Source organism: Engystomops pustulosus, chromosome 8, assembly GCF_040894005.1.
Source record: "Engystomops pustulosus chromosome 8, aEngPut4.maternal, whole genome shotgun sequence".
NCBI classification, from domain to species: Eukaryota; Metazoa; Chordata; class Amphibia; order Anura; family Leptodactylidae; genus Engystomops; species Engystomops pustulosus.
The window spans coordinates 94,624,654-94,648,726 of NC_092418.1; the positions used below are offsets into that span (position 1 = coordinate 94,624,654).

The window sequence follows — 24,073 nt, forward strand, 5'->3', positions numbered from 1 at the left end:
TAAAATTCCTACTTCTCTGTTAGTGATCGGAGCGGACACTAAAACTCATTTATCCGCGGCACACAACAGTATTTTGGCCACCTCAGGCTTCTGTAGATGTAGTTCTGAGATTGTGTGGCGTCCATTTTAGTCGTTTATCTACATCCGCCATCGGAACACAAACGGAATATATCGATTCATTTCTAAAAACCTCCACGCCAGTAACTCTATAATATAAGATAAGGTATTCTACTCCATAGGGTTTTTTAAATTGTGTATATATATTTGGGATTAACTATTCTGTATTGCTTATTCTAATTACCTTATCTATTTTTATTATCGATTAGATCTGTCTGTCTAATTATCGATTAGATCTGTCATCCATTAACTATCCTGCATGACGCTTCCCGGTCTCGTTACCGGGAACGCGCCAAAAAAGTTATGTGTATATATAGAACTCCCGACATGTACATATCCAATGCAACTGAAGAAGGATCCAGTCCGGATCCGAAACGCGTCTTGCTTTTTAATATATTTTTTATATATATATTTTAAGTTTTTTACACTGGATAAATAAAATCTCCACTTTCTGGAACGAATTGCGCCGGGTTTTTCCTCTAAGACCGAATAGGAGTCCAAAGGGCCTCTAGCAATAGAGACCATCCTGCACCAATCTTATATTTGTGGGGAGAGGCCTTACTAGAGCACTTCTGTGTTGCTTCACAGGCGGTTACACTGTGCACTTCACCTTCCCTTTACCTACTGTAATCTCACACAGTGGGAGTTGGAGTGGGACTTCTGCACAGTGTAACAGCCTGTGAAGCAGCATCACGAAGGGGCACTGGTAACCCCAGAGCCCTCCTGTCTCATCAAAAAATTTTAAAAGGAAGAAGGCCATGGATAACAAATATAAGAAGATGACCACAGTCCCGGTGCCTGGATCTATGAGTAAGTGTCCCTGCTTTATCATGCTGGATTTTGATGGTAGATTTCTTTTAAGCAAGACCTGTCACCAGAATTTTACCACCCAAAATGTACTCCATGTATGTGTCCGATCACATGAAATCACAGCATATCTCCCTGGAGGAAGGGGAGGAGAAGCCGTCTATGGAGGCTGTGATTTCATGTGATCAGATGCATACATGGGGTACGTTTTATAAATGCAAAGGGCACAGAACCTTAGATGACATCACATCACTTGAAGTGCTGAATATTGTGGCATAAGGAATGGGGAGGAGTAGATAGGAGGGGCTGGGCCAAGCAGGACACACCCCCTCAGATACCAAGTAATATCATATATACCGTATATACTCGAGTATAAGCCGAGTTTTTCAGCACAAAAAATGTGCTGAAAAACACAAACTCGGCTTATACTCGAGTCAAACAAAAATCGACACAAAAAAAAAATCAAAACTCACCTTTCCGGCGGCCCGCTCGGGTCTTCTGTGTGATCCGTCGGTCAGCGGAAGGTCCGTGCGATGTCACAGGCATTGACATCAGCCTGTGGCTGATGTCAGTGCTGTGCAGACCTGCCGCTGACTTGCCGCTGAAAAAAAAAGAAGAAAAATCAAAACTCACCCTTTCCGTGGCCCCCTCGGGTCTTCTGTGTGATCCGGCAGTCAGCGGCAGGTCCGTGCGATGTCACAAGCACTGACAGCCGCCGCCGCTGCAATAGTATTGTGTGTGCCGGCACACACTGTGATGTCAGCGGCTGACGTCAGCGCTGTGCGCGGCACGGACCTGCTGCTGACTGCCGGATCACATAGAAGACCCGACAGGGCCACGGAAAGGGTGAGTTTTGATTTTTTTTTTTTTTACATCAATGGGGCGGGGGTGCGGCTCAATAACGGAGCACAGGGGCTGCCAGGCTATATTTCCCGGGGCACAGGGGCTGGCAGGCTATATTTCCCGGGGCACAGGGGCTGGCAGGCTATATTTCCTGGGGCCAAGGGGCTGGCAGGCTATATTTCCTGGGGCACAGGGGCTGGCAGGCTATATTTCCCAGGGCACAGGGGCAGGCTGTGCTGTATACTGGGGCACAGGGGCTGGCAGGCTGTATACTGGGGCACAGGGGCTGGCAGGCTGTATACTGGGGCACAGGGGCTGGCAGGGTATATACTGGGGGGCAGGGGCTGGCTGGCTATATACTGGGGGGCTGCTGGCTATATATTTCTGGGGGCTTGCTGGCTATATACTTGGGGGAAGGGGCTGTGACCAATGCATTTCCCACCCTCGGCTTATACACGAGTCAATAGATTTTACCAGGTTTTTGTGGTAAAATTAGGGGTCTCGGCTTATACTCGGGTCGGCTTATACTCGAGTATATACGGTATATATATATAATATATATACGTTTATTTTATGGGGATGTTATGGTAATAATTTTTAGCTAATAGAATGGTTTCAGTAAGTTACTAGCGCTCTATGGAACCTGTTGCTAGCTGTATATGGGAAATTGTGATGACAGGTTCCCTTTTAAAGGGCTGTCTGAAATTACTTTTTCTATACTATTGGGCCCAGTGGGGTGTATATATAGGGGTATATATATAAGAACCGTGGTATACTGACCTTGTGCAGCGCACAGTATAGCCTACATACCTCAGACAGATGCGGATCTGTCTATGGGAGGTAAGTATACATTATTTGTTATGTTTATACCTCCTGGGGCCAATTGTATAAAAGAAAGGTAATCCTGAACAATGTGTATGGGACTATTGTCCTTCACTGTGATCATGTGTTTATGTGTACAGGACACTAGTCCCATGGTGCATCAGTGACTTCATGGATGTTTATAAATGACGGTGATGCTGGGAGTCCTGACATATGACCTGTGATATTTGGGTGTCATATGTTCCCTATTTTACAGTTCGGTCAGGTACACTGGGCTGACCTGTCGTATTTGCTTTTAAAATGCAGCAAAGTCCCTGTAATACAGAAAGGTCTGTAACATTTTCTATTGTTTCAGCCCCCCGCTGCTGGGCAGCCCGCGTCCCCCCTATTGAAGCACTGCACCTCCGTCCTGGAGACAGTAGTGAAGACAGCGCCCGGCCTGCAGCAAGCAGTGTTCCTGATAGCAAAGGTGAAATATTTAGCAGGTATGTCCAAAACTTAATACAATTATCCTTTTACAAAACTAAATTAGAAACTCCATATTCATCAGATTTGGGGAATGATATTGCACCTGCGTCAATGTAGTTGGTAGTAATGATAAAAGTCAGTCCCCAAAGTCTGATATATATTGATATATTGATATAAGAAAACTTCTTAAAAAGTGACACTTATCACATATGAATGCTCAGTACGTTGGGCTCGGCCACGTTGGGCTCGGCCACAGTACTGTTAGACAGTGTGTGCTCACCGCTCCGTGACTGGGTGCCTTAGACATCTATGGGAAACGTGATGCAGCCGCAAACTGTGGTGATAGCACAGCGGTGATAGCACAGCCCCCATGTGTTCCTGTGTAAGGGGCCTTAGGGTGACTCTTCAGATTTTGCAGTGTGGTGTATGGAATCTGTGATGAGCTTATTTCTTTCTATAGGTGACGTTGAAGCGGCTCAGAGCAGCCTCCAGCACTGTCTGGAACATAATCCGTCCTATGCAGATGCACATCTTCTGATGGCTCAAGTTTACTTACACCAGGACAACCTAAAAATGTGCTCTCATTCCTTAGAGTTGTGCTTGAGTTATAGCTTTGAGGTAAGTGAATGTGTTATGGCTTTTTAAAGGGTTTGGTAAGCAAAGACATTTGTCTTCTATGTATAGAACATGGAATACATGTCTGAGCTAGTGGGTTATACAAAGCCTATATTTACAGGGATTGTACCAAGTTTGCACGTTATAGCCGACTGCTGGGAGTCCTATCGATAAGAACGGGATCATAGCAATCCAAAGTACTAGGGGTCCTGTTCTCACTAATGGGTGGAGCAATATGTTAAGCGTGTGTCCTACTGCTTCATTCAATTGTATGAGTGTCAGAAAATGCTGTGCACAGCGCTCAGATATCTATGGCATTCTTATTGACCATGAATGATAGTTCTGGAGATAGCCGAGTGCTGTGCTTGGCAATATAAGATTTTCCCATACTATTAAATGGAGCGGTAGGACACATGCTTGAATGGACGCTCTCTCCGAATAGAGAGTACAGTCTTGTGATCGCTGGAAATCCAAGTGATCAGAACCCCTCCTGATTAGCCTGTTGAAAGGGGAAAACTTGCAAACTTGGTACAATCTTGGTACAAGTCCCAGTACTCTCCGGTCTGTGGACACATGACTGTGGCTGTCTGGTGGCACATAAACAATTTGTCTTCCTTTTTACAGATCCGTGAATATCCGTTGTACAATCTACTAAAAGCTCAGACCCAGAAGCGATTGGGAGATATTCAGGAAGCCATCAGAACATTACAGATAGCCATGAGTCTGCCTGGTATGAAAAAGGGGGGATCTTCTTCAAAAACAAAAGGAAGGAAAATCGAAGTCAGTGCGAGTGACCGAGTGTCCATCTTCCTGGAGCTGGTGGATTGTCACCGTATGAACGGAGAGCAGGTAATGAGGAGAACATCTCTCATCACAGAGGGGACATAGATGACATCCTATAGTGTGACACTCTCCCTCCCAGTATGTATGCTTTATGTTGATTGTGTCTCTCTTACAATGTCTCTATGTACAGCATGAAGCTGCAAAAGTATTACAAGACGCCATCAATGAATTTTCCGGGACACCGGAGGAGCTGCGCCTCATGATCGCCAATGCTGAATTGTCTCTCACTCACGGGGACGTGGAACAAGCTTTATCCATGCTCAGGAACGTCTCTCCGGAGCAGCCGTATTTTGTCCAGACCAAGGAGAAAATGGCTGATATATACCTCCAGCACAGGAAAGATAAGAAGCTCTACATCAGTTGCTATAGGTGATGTGCCGTATACGTGACATGATGTACACAAGGTTGCACCTCGTTTCTCTCTTACTAGAATTTTTAAAGGAAATCTACACTTACCCATAGATCCAGGCACCGTGACTGTGGTAATCTTATATTTGTTATCCGTGGCCTCCTTCCTTCTAAATTATGCTAATAAGCAAGAGGGGCTCCTCGGCGGTGTAACCAAAGCCCCTCCGTGCTGTAGCTTCATAGGGTGTTACACTGTGCAGGAGCACTTTTCTCCCTCCCAATGTGTGAGTTTACATCACACAAAGTGAGGGAAGAAAATGTAACAGCCGGCAAAGCCAGAGTACAGAGGGGCCCATTTAGAGCCCCCCAGAGCCATTCTGGCTCAATAGCATTATTTAAACAGTTGATTTTAGAAAGAGGCGATGGATTACAAATATAAGAAGATTACCACAGTCATGGTGCCTGGATCTAGGAGTAGCTTCCCCTAGTTTATCATGTTAAATGTTCAAGGTAGATTTCCTTTAAAGGCCAATGCTTTTTTCTAGTACTTCTAATTTTTTGGTTCCTTTTGCCCCCCTGTATGCTGCAGAGGGGCAGGTCTAGAGAAGAATGAATCTCTTTCCCCCTCTGTCCGTTAACATTATAGTTCTATCTTGCCTCCCTTTCACTTTTGGCTTTACTGCTGTGTATAGCAGATATTTTTCTCCTTCCCTGACAAACAGGGCAAGAAGTTATTCCTATTGGCTGCAAATCACTATGGCAAGACCTGGTGAAGAGAAGAGTGACTGAGCAAGTGTGTCCACCAGCACTCAACTAGCTGAGTGGACGTGCACATTGCCCTACACTCTTAACAACAGGTGGCGCCATAGTGATCACGCATTTTTACATAATGGCTTATCCGTTTTTCATGATTTTTCCTATTATGATGAAATTAAATGGTTGAATGAACTACTCACAAATTGGTATTATGTATATTCTATAAACTCATACATTCTCTGTAGTGATCTAGACTAACCATTTCCTCTCAGAAATGTTGAAAACAGAGATAAACTAGTGACAGTACATTGACGTATCACATTTTCCCCTTTCAGAGATCTGGTGGAGAAGGTGCAGAGCTCCCATACTTACCTCCTGCTGGGAGATGCCTATATGAATATCCAGGAGGTAAGTGTCCTGTCTGCCGGGTTCTGTATCATTGAGCAATTACTATAAGATTCGATGGGTTTTTCTGTGATGTGGGGCACCACACCATGCACCCAATATAAGTCTATGTGGCAGTGAGATAGCCGCTCACCCTCTCTGCACATGGTTGTGTGCACGAGGCCTTATTCAGTACTCAAAATACTAACAGGTGACCCAGTAATGTAACTGGATAGGGGTTATAGATCACTGAGGGTGAATGGACCACCGGTCACGCATGCTTCAGATCCGTTTTGATCCCTCTTTCCTTGTAGCTGAGGGTCCCAGCGATCAGTTACCAAGTGATCTATAACTTATAAGTTACATTGGTGTGAACTATGTCAGAAACGAAACAGCCCAATAACTTTAAAACTCACACTATGCTGTGTATAATTAGAGAGGGTCCTCCAGAATACATACATATATATATATATATATATATATATCTAATGCTACAAATGATCTTTTAGTATCTGGCTCTTTAGTGCCCATCATTACAGTCCATATAGTGCAGCCGTCGTAGATAACATAATAACTTCCCATATATATATGTATTTGGTGTTATAGTGTAGAAGCCAAACCTGAGAACTACCTCACAGCCAGGCAGGGTCAGCTCCAAGTTTCAGTAGGCCACTGGGCGATAGAGCCTCAGTAGGCCAGTTTACAGTGAACCTATGTGGCAGCTTTCAAAATTCAGAAACTAAAACCGTTCTGTTCCATAGAATATTCCCAAGTTTATCATCCCAAACAGCCCCCTCCTGGTTATTTTATATACAGGCCCCCTCACACCCTATGGATTTCTTATGTATAGCCTTATGTGGCCCCCAGAGCATCCAATGGCCCCGCCACTTGCCCAGGTATACCCAGTGCTGGCTATGGCCAATAATATAAAGAAATGACGAGGAGACAGGTGATGGATTCCTAAATTATTAAATGTATTATATTTATTTACTACCTATCCCTAAGCCAATGATCCAGAAGAAGGCAAAAAACCTGGACATATGTCACAGGGAAAAAATTCCTTCTTGACCCCGAGAAAAGGCGATCGGTTCTTCAACCCTGGATCAAGGCTGTAATACAACAAACTACTATCTATACTACCTGTGATAGCACACCGCATCTTATGTCCTCGGGTCTTCTATGATGTATCCTGGTAGTTTCTGCTTATGCAGCGCCTCCTCTTGATGCGGCGCCTCCTCTTGATGCGGCGCCTCCTCTTGATGAGGCGCCTCCTCTTGATGAGGCGCCTCCTCTTGATGCGGCGCCTCCTCTTGATGCGGCGCCTCCTCTTGATGCGGCGCCTCCTCTTGATGCGGCGCCTCCTCTTGATGCGGCGCCTCCTCTTCGTGCGGCGCCTCTTTGTGCAGATCGCACTCTGGATCTCCCCGCATGAATTTTCTCCACTGTAAAAGCGAAAACAAACACTCCCTCCCTACACCACAATTTTCGGCCACTTTTATTAAGGCGCGGCCCAACAAGAAACATAAAAAAGTTTTATCGCTGCAATAAAGCTATTTGTATACCTATTTAAAATACTAACTAATCATATATGTGTATATTTATATATATGAGGAAGAATAACCGCCTTTTTTGGGGGAAACTTATAGGGGGTCATTTATTAAGGGCCCGATTCGCGTTTTCCCGACGTGTTACCCGAATATTTCCGTTTTGCGCCGCTTGTACTTAAATTGCCCCGGGATTTTGGCGCACGCGATCGGATTGTGGCGCATCGGCGCTGGCATGCGCGCGACGGAAATCGGGGGGCGTGGCCGAACGAAAACCCGACGTATTCGGAAAAACCGCCGCATTTAAAAACCGAAAATGTGTCGCATAAGGACCGCTTACCTTCACCTGGTCCAGCTCGGTGCATTCCGGCGCGATGAGTTTACTTTCAGCGCAGCAGCGCCACCTGGTGGACGGCGGAAGAACTACCTTATTAAATCCCGGCCGGACCCGAATCCAGAGCGGAGAAGCCGCCGCTGGAACGCGAATGGACCGGGTAAGTAAATTTGCCCCATAGTGTCGTTTTTTGGTGGTTTATGCATTTTTTGATTTATGGGTCATTCTGACTTTGAGTCCCTTATAAGTATATGTGTAGTTATATAAGGGTATGAGGTAATAAAGGGTTGTTACGTTTTCCTTTTTGTTGTGATTTTTGGGTGTTTCATGTGAGATTTGTATATCTGAAGAGCAATTGTGCTGCCCAGTCATATCAGTTCAGTGTTTAATAGAATATTGAGAACAATCAGGCAAATGCCTAAAATCACTATCTACTACTATTACTATCTACTAAATGACACGGCGGATCCTACTTACACGTCATGTCCTCAATGTGGCGCATCCTCGAGATGCAGTGCAGTGTCCTCTAGTTAGGATGTTTACACTCTATGTGGGGCGTCCTTTAGATGTGCACGTTCACTACAAGCGGCGCTTCTTCTACATGCGTGTCCTCTATATTCCAGATGCAGAGTATCCTCAACATGCGGAGCGTCCTCTGCGGATCCACTAGATGTGGCGCATCCTGTGCTAATGGTGCAGGCTCTATATGCAGCGCGTCTAAAACATGTGCTGCGTCTTCCAGATGTTCGGCATCCTCAAGATGCGGTCCTCCCTCTGCATGCAAGTGCGTCCTTCAGATGCAGCACGTCCCCCAGTTGCGGCGCATCCTCTGTAGGTGGCATAACCCCTACAAGTGACATGACTTCTACAAGCAGCATGTCCTCCAGATGGGGCACATACTCTGCATGTGGCACGTCCTCCAGATGGGGCACGTACTCTCCATTCAATGTGTGGCGTCCAATTTTTGCTGCGTGTCATTTACAAACGGTGCGTTCTTTAGAATGCGGCATGTGGTCTACAAGCTGAGCACCCCATTAAAGCAACTCGTCCTCCAGATGTAGCAACCTCCAAATATCCATGCGACGTGTCCTCTTATGTGGCACAACCTGATTTGCAACCTCCCTGTTTTTTTATCGACCCTGTTTTGTGGTTTTTTTTTTGGGTGGTTTAAGCTTTTTTTTTTATTTGTGGGTCATATCTAATTGTTATTTGGGGTCATTATAGTGAATGTGCAGTTATATATGGGTATCGAGTCAATTGGGTGTTTTGTACCATTTTTCCCTTTTAGGCTTGTCATCTGATTTTTAAAGTGATGTCATTGTGTAAATAAAGATGAATTGGTTTTTGCATAAAACAAAATCATTTTTTGGATGTTATGACTTATGGTCTATAGCAGTTAGGACCACTTAATTTCATGTGAGATTTGTATGTCTGAAGAGCAGTTGTGCCTCCCAATCGTATCGGTTTAGCATTTAGTAAAAATATTAAGAACAATCAGGTAAATGCCTAAAATCACAGAACATTATGTCCTCTATTTACTAAGTGACAAGAGCATCCTACTTACACACCCTGTCCTCCAGATGTGGCGCATCCACCCCCTGCGATGTGTCTTCTATATGCGTCGCTTCCTCAAGATGTGGCTCCTCCTCTGGATGTGGTGCATCCACTCCATTCGACGTGTCCTCTATATGTGAGATGTGTCAATGAGTCCTCTAAATGGGATTTTTCCACTTCATGCAGGGTGTCCTCCAGATGCGGCGCGTCCTATGGTAGTGGTGCTGCCTCAATATTCAGCACATCTGAAATATGCGGGGCATCCTCCAGATGCAATGCGTCCCTCTGCATGCAAATGCATCCTCTACAAGTGGCGTGTCCTCCAGATTCGGCGCTTCTTCTACATACAAGAACCTCCTCTATAAGTGGCGGGACCTATACAAGAGGCATGTCCTCCAGAAGTGGCACATCCCTAAGTTGCAGTGCTCTCTCTGCATGAGAGGGCATCCTTCAGATGTACTGCGTCTTCCATATGTGGCGCAACCTCTACAAGCCGCGTGTCCTCCAGATGGGGCACATACTCTAAATGTAACATTTCCACTTCTTGCGGTACGTCCCCTAGATGCGGTAGGCCCTTTAAAAGCGGTACGTCCTCTAGATGTGACAGGTCCTCTAGATGTGGCACGTCCTCTACAAGCAGTAAGTCCTCCAGATGTCCTCCAAATGCGGCGCGCCCACTCCATGCAAAGTGTCTTCTAGACAATTGCAACCTTTTTTTTATCAAAGCTGTAATTTTTTTTTTGCTTGATGGAAATTTACCATCAGCTGTATGGTAGATAATTATTACTCACCTCCCGGTCCCGTTCTCCATGCTCCATTTTTCATAACTTTCTATTGCCATATTTTGGAGAAAAATGATTTTATTCCATAAGAAAATCATCTGGCTCTCTGCAGAGCACCATCAGGCTCCGCAAAGATATCATTTATTCACGCCCCGGGTGGGGGTGGTACAGCCCTGAGAGCTTCTTGGGCAACAAGCCGGCAGCAAAGAAAAATGTGAAAATCTTGCGCATACATATGGGTACCTGCCGGGTTGTTGCCCAGCACCAGATTTGATATGATATGCTCTTAATATCATGTGATTTTTTTTTTAATACTCTACATTTAGTAGAATATTAAGAACAATCATGCAAATGCCTAAAATCACAGAATATTATATACTCTATCCACTTTAAATCTACTAAATGACAAGGCGCATACTACTTACACAGTGTATCCTCCACATGTGGCGCATTCTTTCCTCAATGTGGCTCATCCTCAAGATGCAAGCGTTGTCCTCTAGTTAGGATGTTTCCACTGCATACGAAGTGACCTCAGCATGTCCTTAGGATACACGCGTCCTCTACAAGCGGCCTCCTCTATATGTATGTCCTCCAGTTGCAGAGCGTCCTCCACATGTGGGTAGATCCCCTAGATGCGGCGGGTCCTATGCTAGCGGTGCGACCTCTATATGCAGCGTGTCTAAAACATGTGGCGCATCTTTCAGATTTTTGGCATTCCCTATAACGGTTCTCCCTCTGCATGCGAGCGTGTCCTTCAGATGTGGCACGTCCCCCAGATGCGTCCCAACCTCTACAAGTGGCGAGATTTTCTATAAGCGGCATGTCCTCTGGATGTGGTGCGTTCCTCAGATGCGGCACGTCCCTCCGATGCAACGCTTTCCTCTGCATGCGAGCACGTCCTTCAAATGCGGCGCAACATCTATAAGCGACATATCCGGCAGATACGATGCATTCCTCAGATGCGTCATGTCCCTCCGATGCAGGGCTTTCTCTGCTTGCGAGTGCGGCGCCTCGTCTACAAGCGGCGCATCCTCTACAATGGGCGCAACCTTACCAATTGGCGTGTCCTCCAGATGCGGAACTTCGCTCAGATCTGGTGCATCATCCAGATGCGGAGCATCCTCTACATGTGGTGCGTCCTCTACATGTAGCACGTATTCTCCATGCGATGTATCACGTCCTCTAAATGCAATGTTTTCACTTCTTGCGGCGTGTCCTTTACAACCAGTGCGTCCTCCAGATGTGACATCCTCCAAATCTCCATGCGACGTGTCCTCTATAAACATTGGGGCACATTTACTTACCCGGTCTGGTCGCGATACCGCGGCGCGTTGTCCATAGCTGATTCGGGTCTGCCGGGATTCACTAAGGTCCGTACACCCGATATCCAGCAGGTGTCGCTGCTGTGCCGAGGTCCGCAGGAGTTCACCTTCTTCTTCCCGGTGTATGTAAGTGCTGAGCTTGCGACAAGCTGTGATGCGGCACAATCCGATCATGTGCGCCAAAATCCCGGGGCAATTCAGCACAAATGGGAAATATTCGGGAAAACCTACGAAAGTGCGGAGTGCGACCCTTAGTAAATGAGCCCCATTGTGTCCTCTGGATGTGGCGCATCACATGATTTCAGCCTCCCTCTTTTTTTATCGACCGTGTAATTTTTTTGCCTTTTTTTTTCTTGGTGGTTTACGTTTTTTTTTTTTTTTTTGATCTATTGGTCATATCTTGTTGTGAGTTGAGGTGATTACAGTGAAAGTGCAGTTATATACATGTGGATGAGTCGATTAGGTGTTTATGGGCGTGTTATCGGATTTTTATTGTGATATTATTGTTAAAATAAAAATTATTTGGTTTTTGCAAAAAAACTAAAAATATTTTTTATATGTAATGATCCATAAGGAGGTGAAACACTTATTTTTTGTTAATTCATGTGAGATTTGTATGTCTGAAGAGCAATTATGCTGCCAGTCATATCAGTTTAGTGTTTAGTAAGAATATTAGAATATTAAGAATAATTGGGTAAATGCCTAAAATCACAGAACCATTGTGTCCTACTTAAAGGAGTTTTCCCGCGAAGAAAAGTTATGCCTTATCCCGTGGATAGAGCCTAACTTGCTGATCAGTGGGGGTCTCAGTGCTCAGTGCTTAGACCCCCACAGAACACGAAAACGTATCTCCGTCGGACCGCTCATCTCTCCGTCAGACTATTGGAGCAGACGGCCACGCATGACTGTTCTGCTCCATTAATCTCTATGGAGCTGAAATTGCCGAACTCTGCGGTCACCGATCTCTGTCAGCTCCATAGAGATTATTGGGGGAGTATACTCTGTCCTGGGGGAGTATACTCTGACCTGGGGGAGTATACTCTGTCCTGGGGGAGTATACTCTGTCCTGGGGGGGTATACTCTGACCTGGGGGAGTATACTCTGTCCTGGGGGAGTATACTCTGTCCTGGGGGGGTATACTCTGACCTGAGGGAGTATACTCTGACCTGGGGGGGTATACTCTGTCCTGGGGGAGTATACTCTGTCCTGGGGGAGTATACTCTGACCTGGGGGAGTATACTCTGACCTGAGGGAGTATACTCTGACCTGGGGGAGTATACTCTGACCTGGGGGAGTATACTCTGTCCTGGGGGAGTATACTCTGTCCTGGGGGAGTATACTCTGTCCTGGGGGGGTATACTCTGACCTGAGGGAGTATACTCTGACCTGGGGGGGTATACTCTGTCCTGGGGGAGTATACTCTGTCCTGGGGGAGTATACTCTGTCCTGGGGGAGTATACTCTGACCTGGGGGGGTATACTCTGACCTGGGGGGGTATACTCTGTCCTGGGGGAGTATATTCTGACCTGGGGGGGTATACTCTGACCTGGGGGAGTATACTCTGTCCTGGGGGGAGTATACTCTGTCCTGGGGGGGTATACTCTGACCTGGGGGAGTATACTCTGTCCTGGGGGAGTATACTCTGTCCTGGGGGAGTATACTCTGACCTGGGGGGGTATACTCTGTCCTGGGGGAGTATACTCTGACCTGGGGGAGTATACTCTGTCCTGGGGGAGTATACTCTGTCCTGGGGGAGTATACTCTGACCTGGGGGGTATACTCTGACCTGGGGGGGTATACTCTGTCCTGGGGGAGTATACTCTGACCTGGGGGGGTATACTCTGACCTGGGGGGGTATACTCTGTCCTGGGGGAGTATACTTTGACCTGGGGGGGTATACTCTGTCCTGGGGGAGTATACTCTGACCTGGGGGGGTATACTCTGTCCCAGGGGGGTATACTCTGACCTGGGGGGTATACTCTGACCTGGGGGGGTATACTCTGTCCTGGGGGGGTATACTCTGTCCTGGGGGGGTATACTCTGTCCTGGGGGGGTATACTCTGACCTGGGGGGGTATACTCTGTCCTGGGGGAGAATACTCTGTCCTGGGGGGTATACTCTGACCTGAGGGAGTATACTCTGTCCTGGGGGAGTATACTCTGTCCTGGGGGGGGTATACTCTGACCTGGGGGGGTATACTCTGACCTGGGGGGGTATACTCTGTCCTGGGGGAGTATACTCTGACCTGGGGGGGTATACTCTGTCCTGGGGGAGTATACTCTGACCTGGGGGGGTATACTCTGTCCCAGGGGGGTATACTCTGACCTGGGGGGTATACTCTGACCTGGGGGGGGTATACTCTGTCCTGGGGGGGTATACTCTGTCCTGGGGGGGTATACTCTGACCTGGGGGGGGTATACTCTGTCCTGGGGGAGAATACTCTGTCCTGGGGGGTATACTCTGACCTGAGGGAGTATACTCTGACCTGGGGGAGTATACTCTGTCCTGGGGGAGTATACTCTGTCCTGGGGGAGTATACTCTGTCCTGGGGGAGTATACTCTGTCCTGGGAGGGTATACTCTGTCCTGGGGGAGTATACTCTGTCCTGGGGGAGTATACTCTGTCCTGGGGGGGTATACTCTGACCTGGGGGAGTATACTCTGACCTGGGGGGGTATACTCTGACCTGGGGGGGTATACTCTGACCTGGGGGGGTATACTCTGTCCTGGGGGAGTATACTCTGTCCTGGGGGAGTATACTCTGACCTGGGGAGTATACTCTGACCTGGGGGGGTATACTCTGTCCTGGGGGGGTATACTCTGACCTGGGGGGTATACTCTGACCTGGGGGGTATACTCTGTCCTGGGGGGGTATACTCTGACCTGAGGGAGTATACTCTGACCTGGGGGAGTATACTCTGACCTGGGGGGGGGTATACTCTGTCCTGGGGGAGTATACTCTGACCTGGGGGGGTATACTCTGTCCTGGGGGGGTATACTCTGACCTGGGGGGTATACTCTGTCCTGGGGGGGTATACTCTGACCTGGGGGGGTATACTCTGACCTGGGGGGGTATACTCTGTCCTGGGGGAGTATACTCTGACCTGGGGGGGTATACTCTGACCTGGGGGAGTATACTCTGTCCTGGGGGAGTATACTCTGACCTGGGGGAGTATACTCTGTCCTGGGGGAGTATACTCTGTCCTGGGGGAGTATACTCTGACCTGGGGGAGTATACTCTGACCTGGGGGGTATACTCTGACCTGGGGGGGTATACTCTGTCCTGGGGGAGTATACTCTGTCCTGGGGGAGTATACTCTGTCCTGGGGGAGTATACTCTGACCTGAGGGAGTATACTCTGACCTGAGGGAGTATACTCTGACCTGGGGGGTATACTCTGTCCTGGGGGAGTATACACTGACCTGGGGGAGTATACTCTGACCTGGGGGGGTATACTCTGTTCTGGGGGGGTATACTCTGACCTGGAGGCAGGTATAGAATGGCCTAGGCCACTTTATACCCCGGGTTTAGTCTGGGCTGGTGGTATACTCTGGCCTATACACCGGTATAGCCCTAACCCTATTGTGTCTTGATCCTAAATTTTTGGGGGGTCCCTATGTTTGGTGAATGAAGTTCTCCCTCCACCTTGTGACCTCTCATGAGCGTTTTCATCATCCAAATCCATAGATTCTGTCCACAAAGAGAAAAAAGCAATACATTACAGCCGCAAGCAGTAGTCCTGGAGGGTAGACATCTGTGTTGGTGCATGGTTCCCCTGCCAAAATCCCTGTAGTTTCTCACTTATCTGGAGCCTCAAACCAGAAGCCTCTGGTCTTCTTGTCTTCATCTCTTCTAATGAGCGTTCTCCCCCTGGACAACATTCTACTTGGAATCCTAATCACTATGACATCATGCGGTGAGGTCACAATGGCCGCCTGTACCATGGAAAGCAGGAGGTTATTAGGTGCCCTAGTGCATGTGGCCACGCCCCTTTTGCACAGAGAAGCTCATTTGCATAAAGAGAGAAATAGAATTTTTCTCAAAATTGCCTTAAAAGCTTATAAAGTGTCCAATAAAAACACGCAGCCATGACATTTACCATGTGACAAGAGATTGCACAAAGGCATGTGGAGGACGTTGCGAATAGCACGGTATCGCAACTTGGTCACATGATTCCTATACGAAACACAGACACCGGGGGAGATTTATCAGAAGTATCTTAGAGCAGGATTATTCTTGATGCTCATGTCAACCAACCAGAGCTCAGCTTTCAGTTTCCCACAGCTGTTTATAAAATGAAAGCTGAGCTTTGATTGGTTGTCATGAGCAACTAGAAGAGTTTAACCTCAGACATATCTGATAAATCTCCCCCACTGTTACTATGGGCTGGGGAAAAGCCATATCTCACATAGGCACAATGCTGGCACTCGGTATTAAAGGGGTTGTCCATCCACATCAAATTTTGCCCTATCTACAAGATTGGGGATCACTTGTTTATTATGGGGGTCCCAGCTGTGTATCTCATATAGTGTACCTTTGTACCCCAAATGTACAACCTCTATTTATTTGGGGTACAATGGACCACCCTATCATGTTGATGGGGGGTAACTTGATGAAGCGGGACATCCCTTTTAAGAAGGAGGTAGTGAGATGAGATCGGAGGTTGGTACATGTTAACCTCTGACCATGTGTTACATGCGGATAATGACCCCCACGCGGCACAGCAGAGCTGACTGTGTATCATTGCCGCCTGCACAGCTATGGCATGTGACCCGCGGGTCAGGTATCTCCTTCTTAATGAGCATTTCACAGCTTTCATTCAGGAAATGATTAGAGCGAAAACCATGAACTGTGTGTACGTGTCACTTGTTTTTTTTTATCATTTAAACATTTTTTTCTTTGTCCGCAACAGCCCGAAAAAGCCATTGAGATCTATGAACAGGCACTGAGGAAGAATCCGAAGGACGGAGCCCTCGCCAGTAAGATCGGAAAGGCCTTGATCAAGACCCATAACTATGCCAAGGTCTGCTTCTACTTTCTCCCCTCTCACTGGTGGTGAAATATATGAGGTTCTAGTTTTTAATTTTCTTTTTTTTTTCTTTTATAACAGGCGATCAGCTACTATGAAACTGCCCTGAAGAGCGGCCATCAGACCTTCCTGCGTTACGATTTGGCGGAGCTTTTACTAAAACTGAAGCAATATGAAAAAGCGGAGAAGGTCCTTCAGCAGGCGCTCGATCATGAGACAGGTAAACGATTGTAACAGGAAGCAGACAGCTCCAATCTCTGTGTAGTGGCTAAACTGAGTCATTGCAGCTTAGCTCTAATTCATGGGAATGGAAGCCGATCTGCAGTAACGTGGTGTGACCACTACACAGAGAAGTGTGCTGTCTGCTTCCTCTTCTATTGTCTGCAGTAGCAATGCCCAAGCAGCCCATAGAGGGAAGATGGTATAATGAAGGAATGAGGTAAAGATGATGATGGTGGTTATACTAGTGATGGGGAGGCTGGTGCCTTGTGAACCCTCCATTGTGATGGTGTATCACTGTGGTAGCTCCGGTCTCTCTCCTCTATAACTCCCTGGGTGCTGAGACAGCCAGTGATGAGGGCCGCAATGGTGTGAGATGATGATGGTGGTGGTAGTAGTTCCCCCGTGTATCCCTGGCCTGATGGTATATGAGAGGGTCCTTCATGTGGTAAACCAGACGACTTTACCGAAGAACTTCTTCCATAAATGGAGGCACAATACTGGGTTACAAGCTGGTAAACGGCTGAGACCTGGAGGGAGATGATGGGGGTGATGGTTAAGCTTGTCCTTCTCTCCAGCAGCTGCAGTATGTGACTTCTCTTATTGTGGCCTCCATGATGAAGCATCCACAGTTCCCAGCTGCGGGTGCCGATCTATTCAGACAAGTAATTCTTGTGGTTACTCTAATTTAGTATCTGAAGCCGGGCCGAACCCAATAACTACTCACAGAAATAGATGTAGGGTCTTCTCAGGCAGTGCCCTCACACAATAATTCTGCCCCTCTTCCTAAAATTCTCCACAGCTTCACTACCTACTCACAGGACCTTCACCTGCTCCTCACCTCCAAATTCCACTCCTCCAAAGTCTGCACTACCTCTTTATCTGGTTTTAGTGATGGGAAAAGCTCCTCCCACTTTCTGAAGCCAGCCAATAAGGATGTGGTACCCATCCATCTAAATCTCATCAGCTTGTAGTAATAATAAACAGCCACTAGGTTACAATTGCATTACCTATTCACACACTACATCGCATTCATTATGACAAGTGATGCCCTTTGGGTCACTACAAGCTGATGACCCCAACATATCTATGGGGGTGCTGGGAGCTGGACCCCACCAATCTAATCTGTATTGGAAAACCCATTGAATTACATCCATTGCATTTGTTTTGTTCATTTCAGTTAATGAATTATCACCACTGATGGATGACAGCCGCTATCTCGTTCTTCTCGCCAAAACATACAGTAAGATGGAAAAGCCTGAAGACGCAATGGTTTCTTTACAGAGGGTAATTACATTTCCATATTTTTCCCATGCAATCTTATATATATTACTCCATTATGCATTGTAAGGATTTAGTAAGGATGTATGTAGAGGAATCACTGGGAGAGCCCTCTTCTTAAGGAGTAGGTGTCTGCTGTACTATACTGTGAACACCCAACACTGACACTTGCATCATATGTCACGTTAAGGCTCCCCCTGCTGTCATAGAGGATTTGCATTATACACTGTAGTATATAATTCCAGGATCGTACTAATCCAAAAAATTAAAGGTTTTAGTCATATGGACTGCAACCCCGGTTCTGAGACCCTAATTAATCAGTTCATCAATGTGACTGGTATTGGACCTCAAATAACTGATGTAATTGACAGGCATTGCTGTAATATTCTGTTTTATTTCTGTGACATGGACAGGCCCGGGAGATACAAGCCAGGGTGCTGAAGAGAGCTCAGCTAGAACAGCCCGATGCCGTCCCTGCCCAAAAGTCCCTCGCAGCAGAAATCTCATCAGAAATCGCCAGACATACCGCAGTCCAACGAGACTATGAAAAAGCCATCAAGTTTTATAAAGAAGCGCTGGTCTACTGCGAGACAGACAATAAGGTGAGAAGTGTATGAGTGTTATGCAGGATGGAGATTATACTCATGTAAGGCTAAATTCACACCTGAATTCTGCAAGTTCCGTTACAGCTTCGGTTATTAATGGTGCAAAATGTAGTGCGGGAGCCCACGTCTATTTTGTATTATTGATAACAAAAGGTCCATTTAGGGCTAGGGGGAACTGACGGTGAATGACAAAATAAAGGGTGTAATGGAAACCTCCAACGCAGGTGTGAACATGGACTTAAGCATCAGGTTAAAGGAAATCTACCATCAAAATCAAACATGCTAAACCAGGGGCACTTACTCATAGATCCAGGCACCGTGACTGTGATAATCATCTTATATTTGATCCATTGCCTCCTTCCTTCTAAAATCAACGTGTAAAATTATGAGCTAATGAATGAGAAGGGCTCTAGTCTAGCTTCACAGGCTGGCACACTATCTCACCCACCCTCAAGAAAGAATGCACAAGTCCTGAGGGAGCAGGAGGGATCGGGGGGGGGGGGGGGGAACAGTGTAATAGCCTGTAAAACCAGATCCATTTGCATAATTTTAAAAGTTGATTTTAGAAGGGAGAAGGCCATGGATAACAAAAATAAGAAGATTACCACAGTCACAGTGCCTGGATCTATGAGTAAGTGTCCCTGGTTTATCATGTTTGATTTTGGTGGTAGATGTATTTTAAAGAGCAGCAAGCAGTATAGGAGCCACTGTGCTAAAGGGATAAGTGGAATATTTACATTGGTGCACTACATAGTCGGTTGTGAATTTTTGAAAGGTTATGGTTGGTGTTTGCGATTTACAAGCTTTTTTATATACTACTGTATATGTAGGTTATAATGGAGCTGGCACATCTCTATCTTGCACAAGATGACATTGACTCCTGTCAGCAGCAGTGCGCACTCCTACTTAAGAACGACCAGCACAATGAGGCCGCTACAATGGTAAGTGAAAACAATGTACACATACTATCTATCCCAACACAGAGTAATGTTATCAGGGCATGTACTTTATCACAACATAACTAGCAAAAGGACAAATGATAATTTCTGAATAATCCATCCACGTATAGAGAGAACTGTTACAGCTGCACGCTTCTCCCTATCCCTTGAAACAAGAACATCAATTGAGGTAACCTCCTGTTACAGCTAGGGCAACAATGGAGTGTAAAGAGGTGAGTGACCCACTAAACCCCGGGTATACAATATTAACCCATAACTGCCCTCCACCAGGGATCTCAGTTATCATTAGATTGCAGTATTGACCAGGGATACCCTTCTTAGCCTCCTCCTCTATTTAGAATACCAAGGACACTGTCTCTAGCCCTTTTACCACCATAGACAACTAGATCAGCTTAAAGGGGTATTCCCACGAAGACAAGATTCTTAAATATACTCAGGATAACATAATAACTCATTCTCTAATTCACTTTTATTAACATAAATACAGCATTTCACAGATATAATTCCATCCTGTCTATCAGTCCTGGTGTAGACAATTACGGATCCGTCCGTAAATCAGAAGTCTAGGGTCGGGCAGGATAGACGGTTCCCTGTCCTAGGCTCCTGCATCGGAGGCGGCGGTTAAGAAGGTCGATACTGCAATCTAATGATAACTAAGATCCCTGGTGGAGGACAGTAATGGGTTAATATTGTATACCCCGGTTTTAGTGGGTCACTGACCTCTTTACACTATGTTATAGAAGGTTACCTCCGTTAAGGTTCTGGTTTCAATCAATAGAGAGAAGTGTGCCGCTGTAACAGTTCTCTCTATACTTGGATGGATGATTCCAAAAATATTATTTGTCCTTTGCTAGTTATGTTATGATAAATGAATCCTTTATTACTTGGCCTGATGCTATGTGACTAGTGCTAGTATGTTATTTTCTGCCCCCTATACAAAATGCAAAGGCTTAAAGGGAATGTCAATAGAAAATTCTGCAACATCTGTGGCTCTGACCTCATCACAAGTTCTGTGTATGGTTGTTTATCTACGTGTCAGGAAATTGTGTAAGTATACCCCATGTGAGTAATATGAATCATTGCTGCCAGTCATGGAGAACGCACTGTGCCTGGCATTCATGTCCAGAGGGTTAGCAATGCTAGAGATACATCAGGCAACAATCTGAGCCTTATCAGAGAATCTCCATGTGCTGACATGATGTCACTCTGAGCGCTGAATTTGGCAGCGGCGCCGGGTTTGCTGGGCAGCCGCTTGTTTTTATGGAACACGGAAACGTTTTGCTGTTATTTGTTATTCTGCATATTGTACATGGCGGCCGCTCGCGCCACTTTCTGCAGCCTGGAAACAACATTAAACTGAATTTTACATTTGGAAAATGTTAAGCACTGAGAAAGGTCCCTAAAAACAAGGGCAGGAACCTGTACCATAATACAGTGCTCCGAGTTGGGGGACATGTACAAAAACAGGACACCGAAGTGTGTTGTGTAAAGACTACCGGGACTCCAAAAGTCCATCTGTGTTATGGCATTGTGGTGTGCATAAGTGAACTATACAAGGGGTTATAAGTCCAAAACACCGGCTCAAGGGAAATGCGCTCAACTCCAATGGTTGTGGTAAAACTTTTAAATTCTTTATTGAAATCTTCTATTATATCATACAAAAGATAAAAACATGGGCACGGATGGCACTGAGTCAAAAATACAAGCCTACGCGTTTCGGATGAAACCTACATCCTTATTCATGGCTAACATGTCCCAACTGTCCCAACTCCTCCAGCACAGCGCTAGCCTCTCCCCAGCACAGCGCTCGCCTCTCCCCAGCACGGCGCTCGCCTCTCCCCAGCACGGCGCTCGCCTCTCCCCAGCACGGCGCTCGCCTCTCCCCAGCACGGCGCTCGCCTCTCCCCAGCACGGCGCTCCCCTCTCCCCAGCACAGCCCTCGCCTCTCCCCAGCACAGCGCTCGCCTCGCCCCAGCACGGCGCTCCCCTCTCCCCAGCACAGCCCTCGCCTCTCCCCAGCACAGCGCTCGCCTCGCCCCAGCACAGCCCTCACCGCGCCCCAGCACAGCGCCCCAGCACAGCGCTCGCCTCTCCCCAGCACAGCGCTCGCCTCTCCCCAGCACTGCCATTTGCTGTCACAGAGATTGTGACTGTTCTTTGTAATTTCCATCATTCTTATGCTTCAGTCATTCCCCTGTTGTCCATACCCCCGTTCTCGTGATCAGTGGGGGTCCCCGCAGTCAGCCGCTCGTTGATCACATTGTTATCTCCTATTCTGTGGGAAAGTTGTTTCTAACGCTTTACAGATGATATGTTGTCCATTAATCAGATTTTCTCGTCTCCGCAGATGATGGCTGATCTGATGTTCAGGAAGCAGGACTATGAGCAGGCTGTATTTCATTTTCAGCAACTTTTGGAACGCACACCAGGTATGTACTACATTGGGGTTGTTTTGCAGCTTATAGAGACCCTGTCACCAGACTTTGCCCCATCAATCCCCCTAAGGTAGGGTATGACCTTAATTGCATTATCACCTGTTTCCCTATAAAAATCTGTCCCAAAGTCATGAAAAAATGACTCTACTCATCCCAGAATCCCCCATCTGTAGCACCTAGTAACATGCTATTTTTGTGGTAGATTTTAAAGGAAACCTACCACTTGAAGTGGCAGGTTTCAGATGGAAATACCGAGCTTGGTATTTCCATCTGAAACCTGCCACTTGAAGTGGTAGGTTTCCTTTAAAGGAAGTCTACCACAAGGGGGCAGCGCTTCCAAACCAAGCACACCTACATGCTGGCGTGTGCTTCCTGATATAGGATCTGTTCTTTTTTTTCTTCTAATAGTTTAGTTTTGAGAAAAACATCTTTTAAAATGCAAATTAGGCTCCTGGCTATATTGCAAGGGCCACTGCTGGCTCTGCTATCTGATAATAATTCACATCACTGGCTCTCTAGTAGAGGAAGTGACCAGAAACACCGAATGGAGGTGCAAATAATTATCAAGCGGCTGAGCCAACAAGGGCTCGTGTGATGTAGACAGGAGCCCTGAGGTTCATTTGCATAATTTAAAAATTTGTTTTTCTCAAAAACTAAGCTATTAGAGGTGAACAAAGAACTGATCATGTTTCAGCACATGCCAACATGTAAGTGTGCTGCACCCATATAGTAGATTTCCTTTAAGGGGGTTGTCCAGGTGGTCTGGGGGGGGGGCTGTGAAAAAAAAACTTTCCTTCTGCGACACTTCCGTTGTCCTTCAGGCGGGTGGGCATGCCTCACACAGCTCTGTACAAGGAATAATTGAGAAGTTATAGGTTTTTTTGAAGGTGGGGAGCAAAAAACTAACCAAAAAACTCTGCGACGCAAAGGGTTTAATGAACCCATAGTAGTGTTCTCATAGTTACAATAAATTACTTCCATGACTTGTACATTGAAGCATGAGGATGACTTGGATCTAGGACAGCTGACTAGAGGGACGGTGCAGATATTAGTTATTGGTGCATGAGCTGATGAAGTCATTGCATCTTCTGTTGCAGATAATTATGCAACGCTTTCTCGTTTGATCGACCTCCTGAGAAGAGCTGGAAAACTTGAAGAAATTCCAAAGTTTCTGGAAATGGCCGAGAAGCACTCGTCTAGAGCAAAACTGGATCCCGGCTTCCACTATTGCAGGGGGTTGTATCTGTGGTAGGTTTATTCTTTTGTCCATTAGAAGTTTGTATTTCTGTACGGAACCGTATACAACTTATATCCCAATGTGGGAACTGAACTGTCCACGTAAAAAAGTCTTTGAATGTGGACAACCCCTTTAATTCATATCCAGTGGAAGAATCATAAAAAAGCACACACTATGGTGTAACTTCAGCACTGGTGTTTCTGTTTGGTGCAGGTATACTGGGGAGCCCAACGACGCCCTCCGACATTTCAATAAGGCTCGCAAGGACAGCGACTGGGGGCAGAGTGCCATCTATAATATGATTGAGATCTGCTTGAATCCGGATAACGAGACAGTAGGAGGAGAGGTCTTTGACAATCTGGATGGAGACATGGGGTAAGGGAATTATAACTTTATGTTAAGTATTTTATATGTTGATCTCTACAACAGCAGGAGCACTATGTCCGTAACCACACGTAAACCTTTCAGACAATTAGGACAAACCTCACCCTTTTTAAAGCGTTTTTGGGGTATATGGAATACCTATATTATACACCAGTTTTTCAGACCTTATACTACGAGTGCATAACCTGCGGCCCCCAGACCACGATGTGTCAAGCAGTTGCCCCAGCATAATAAATGGTGTACAGGCTGGCAGGGAATACATCTGGGTGCTGATGCTGATATCATGGTCTGCGCTGGGGTCTCCATTACTATTGTCTGCTCTGGGTTTTCTTATTATTGGTCTGGTCTGGAGTCCGTATTATTATTTATATCTGGTGTCCGTATTA

General features: G+C 46.3%; 1 protein-coding gene across 3 annotated transcripts in view; it reads left to right on the top strand.

Annotated features, from left to right (window-relative positions):
• TTC21B (tetratricopeptide repeat domain 21B) overlaps positions 1 to 24,073 on the top strand; it is a 54,729-nt gene that overhangs the window by 23,565 nt on the left and 7,091 nt on the right. For all 3 annotated transcript variants that reach the window (XM_072121829.1, XM_072121830.1, XM_072121831.1), the window contains 13 exons: positions 2,945 to 3,074; positions 3,518 to 3,675; positions 4,297 to 4,521; positions 4,646 to 4,884; positions 5,955 to 6,027; positions 16,451 to 16,561; positions 16,649 to 16,787; positions 17,967 to 18,073; positions 18,481 to 18,669; positions 19,503 to 19,613; positions 21,979 to 22,060; positions 23,164 to 23,314; positions 23,517 to 23,678. In XM_072121829.1, the coding sequence (XP_071977930.1) occupies positions 2,945 to 3,074; positions 3,518 to 3,675; positions 4,297 to 4,521; positions 4,646 to 4,884; positions 5,955 to 6,027; positions 16,451 to 16,561; positions 16,649 to 16,787; positions 17,967 to 18,073; positions 18,481 to 18,669; positions 19,503 to 19,613; positions 21,979 to 22,060; positions 23,164 to 23,314; positions 23,517 to 23,678 (1,877 nt within the window). The remainder of the gene's footprint in view (positions 1 to 2,944; positions 3,075 to 3,517; positions 3,676 to 4,296; positions 4,522 to 4,645; positions 4,885 to 5,954; positions 6,028 to 16,450; positions 16,562 to 16,648; positions 16,788 to 17,966; positions 18,074 to 18,480; positions 18,670 to 19,502; positions 19,614 to 21,978; positions 22,061 to 23,163; positions 23,315 to 23,516; positions 23,679 to 24,073) is intronic.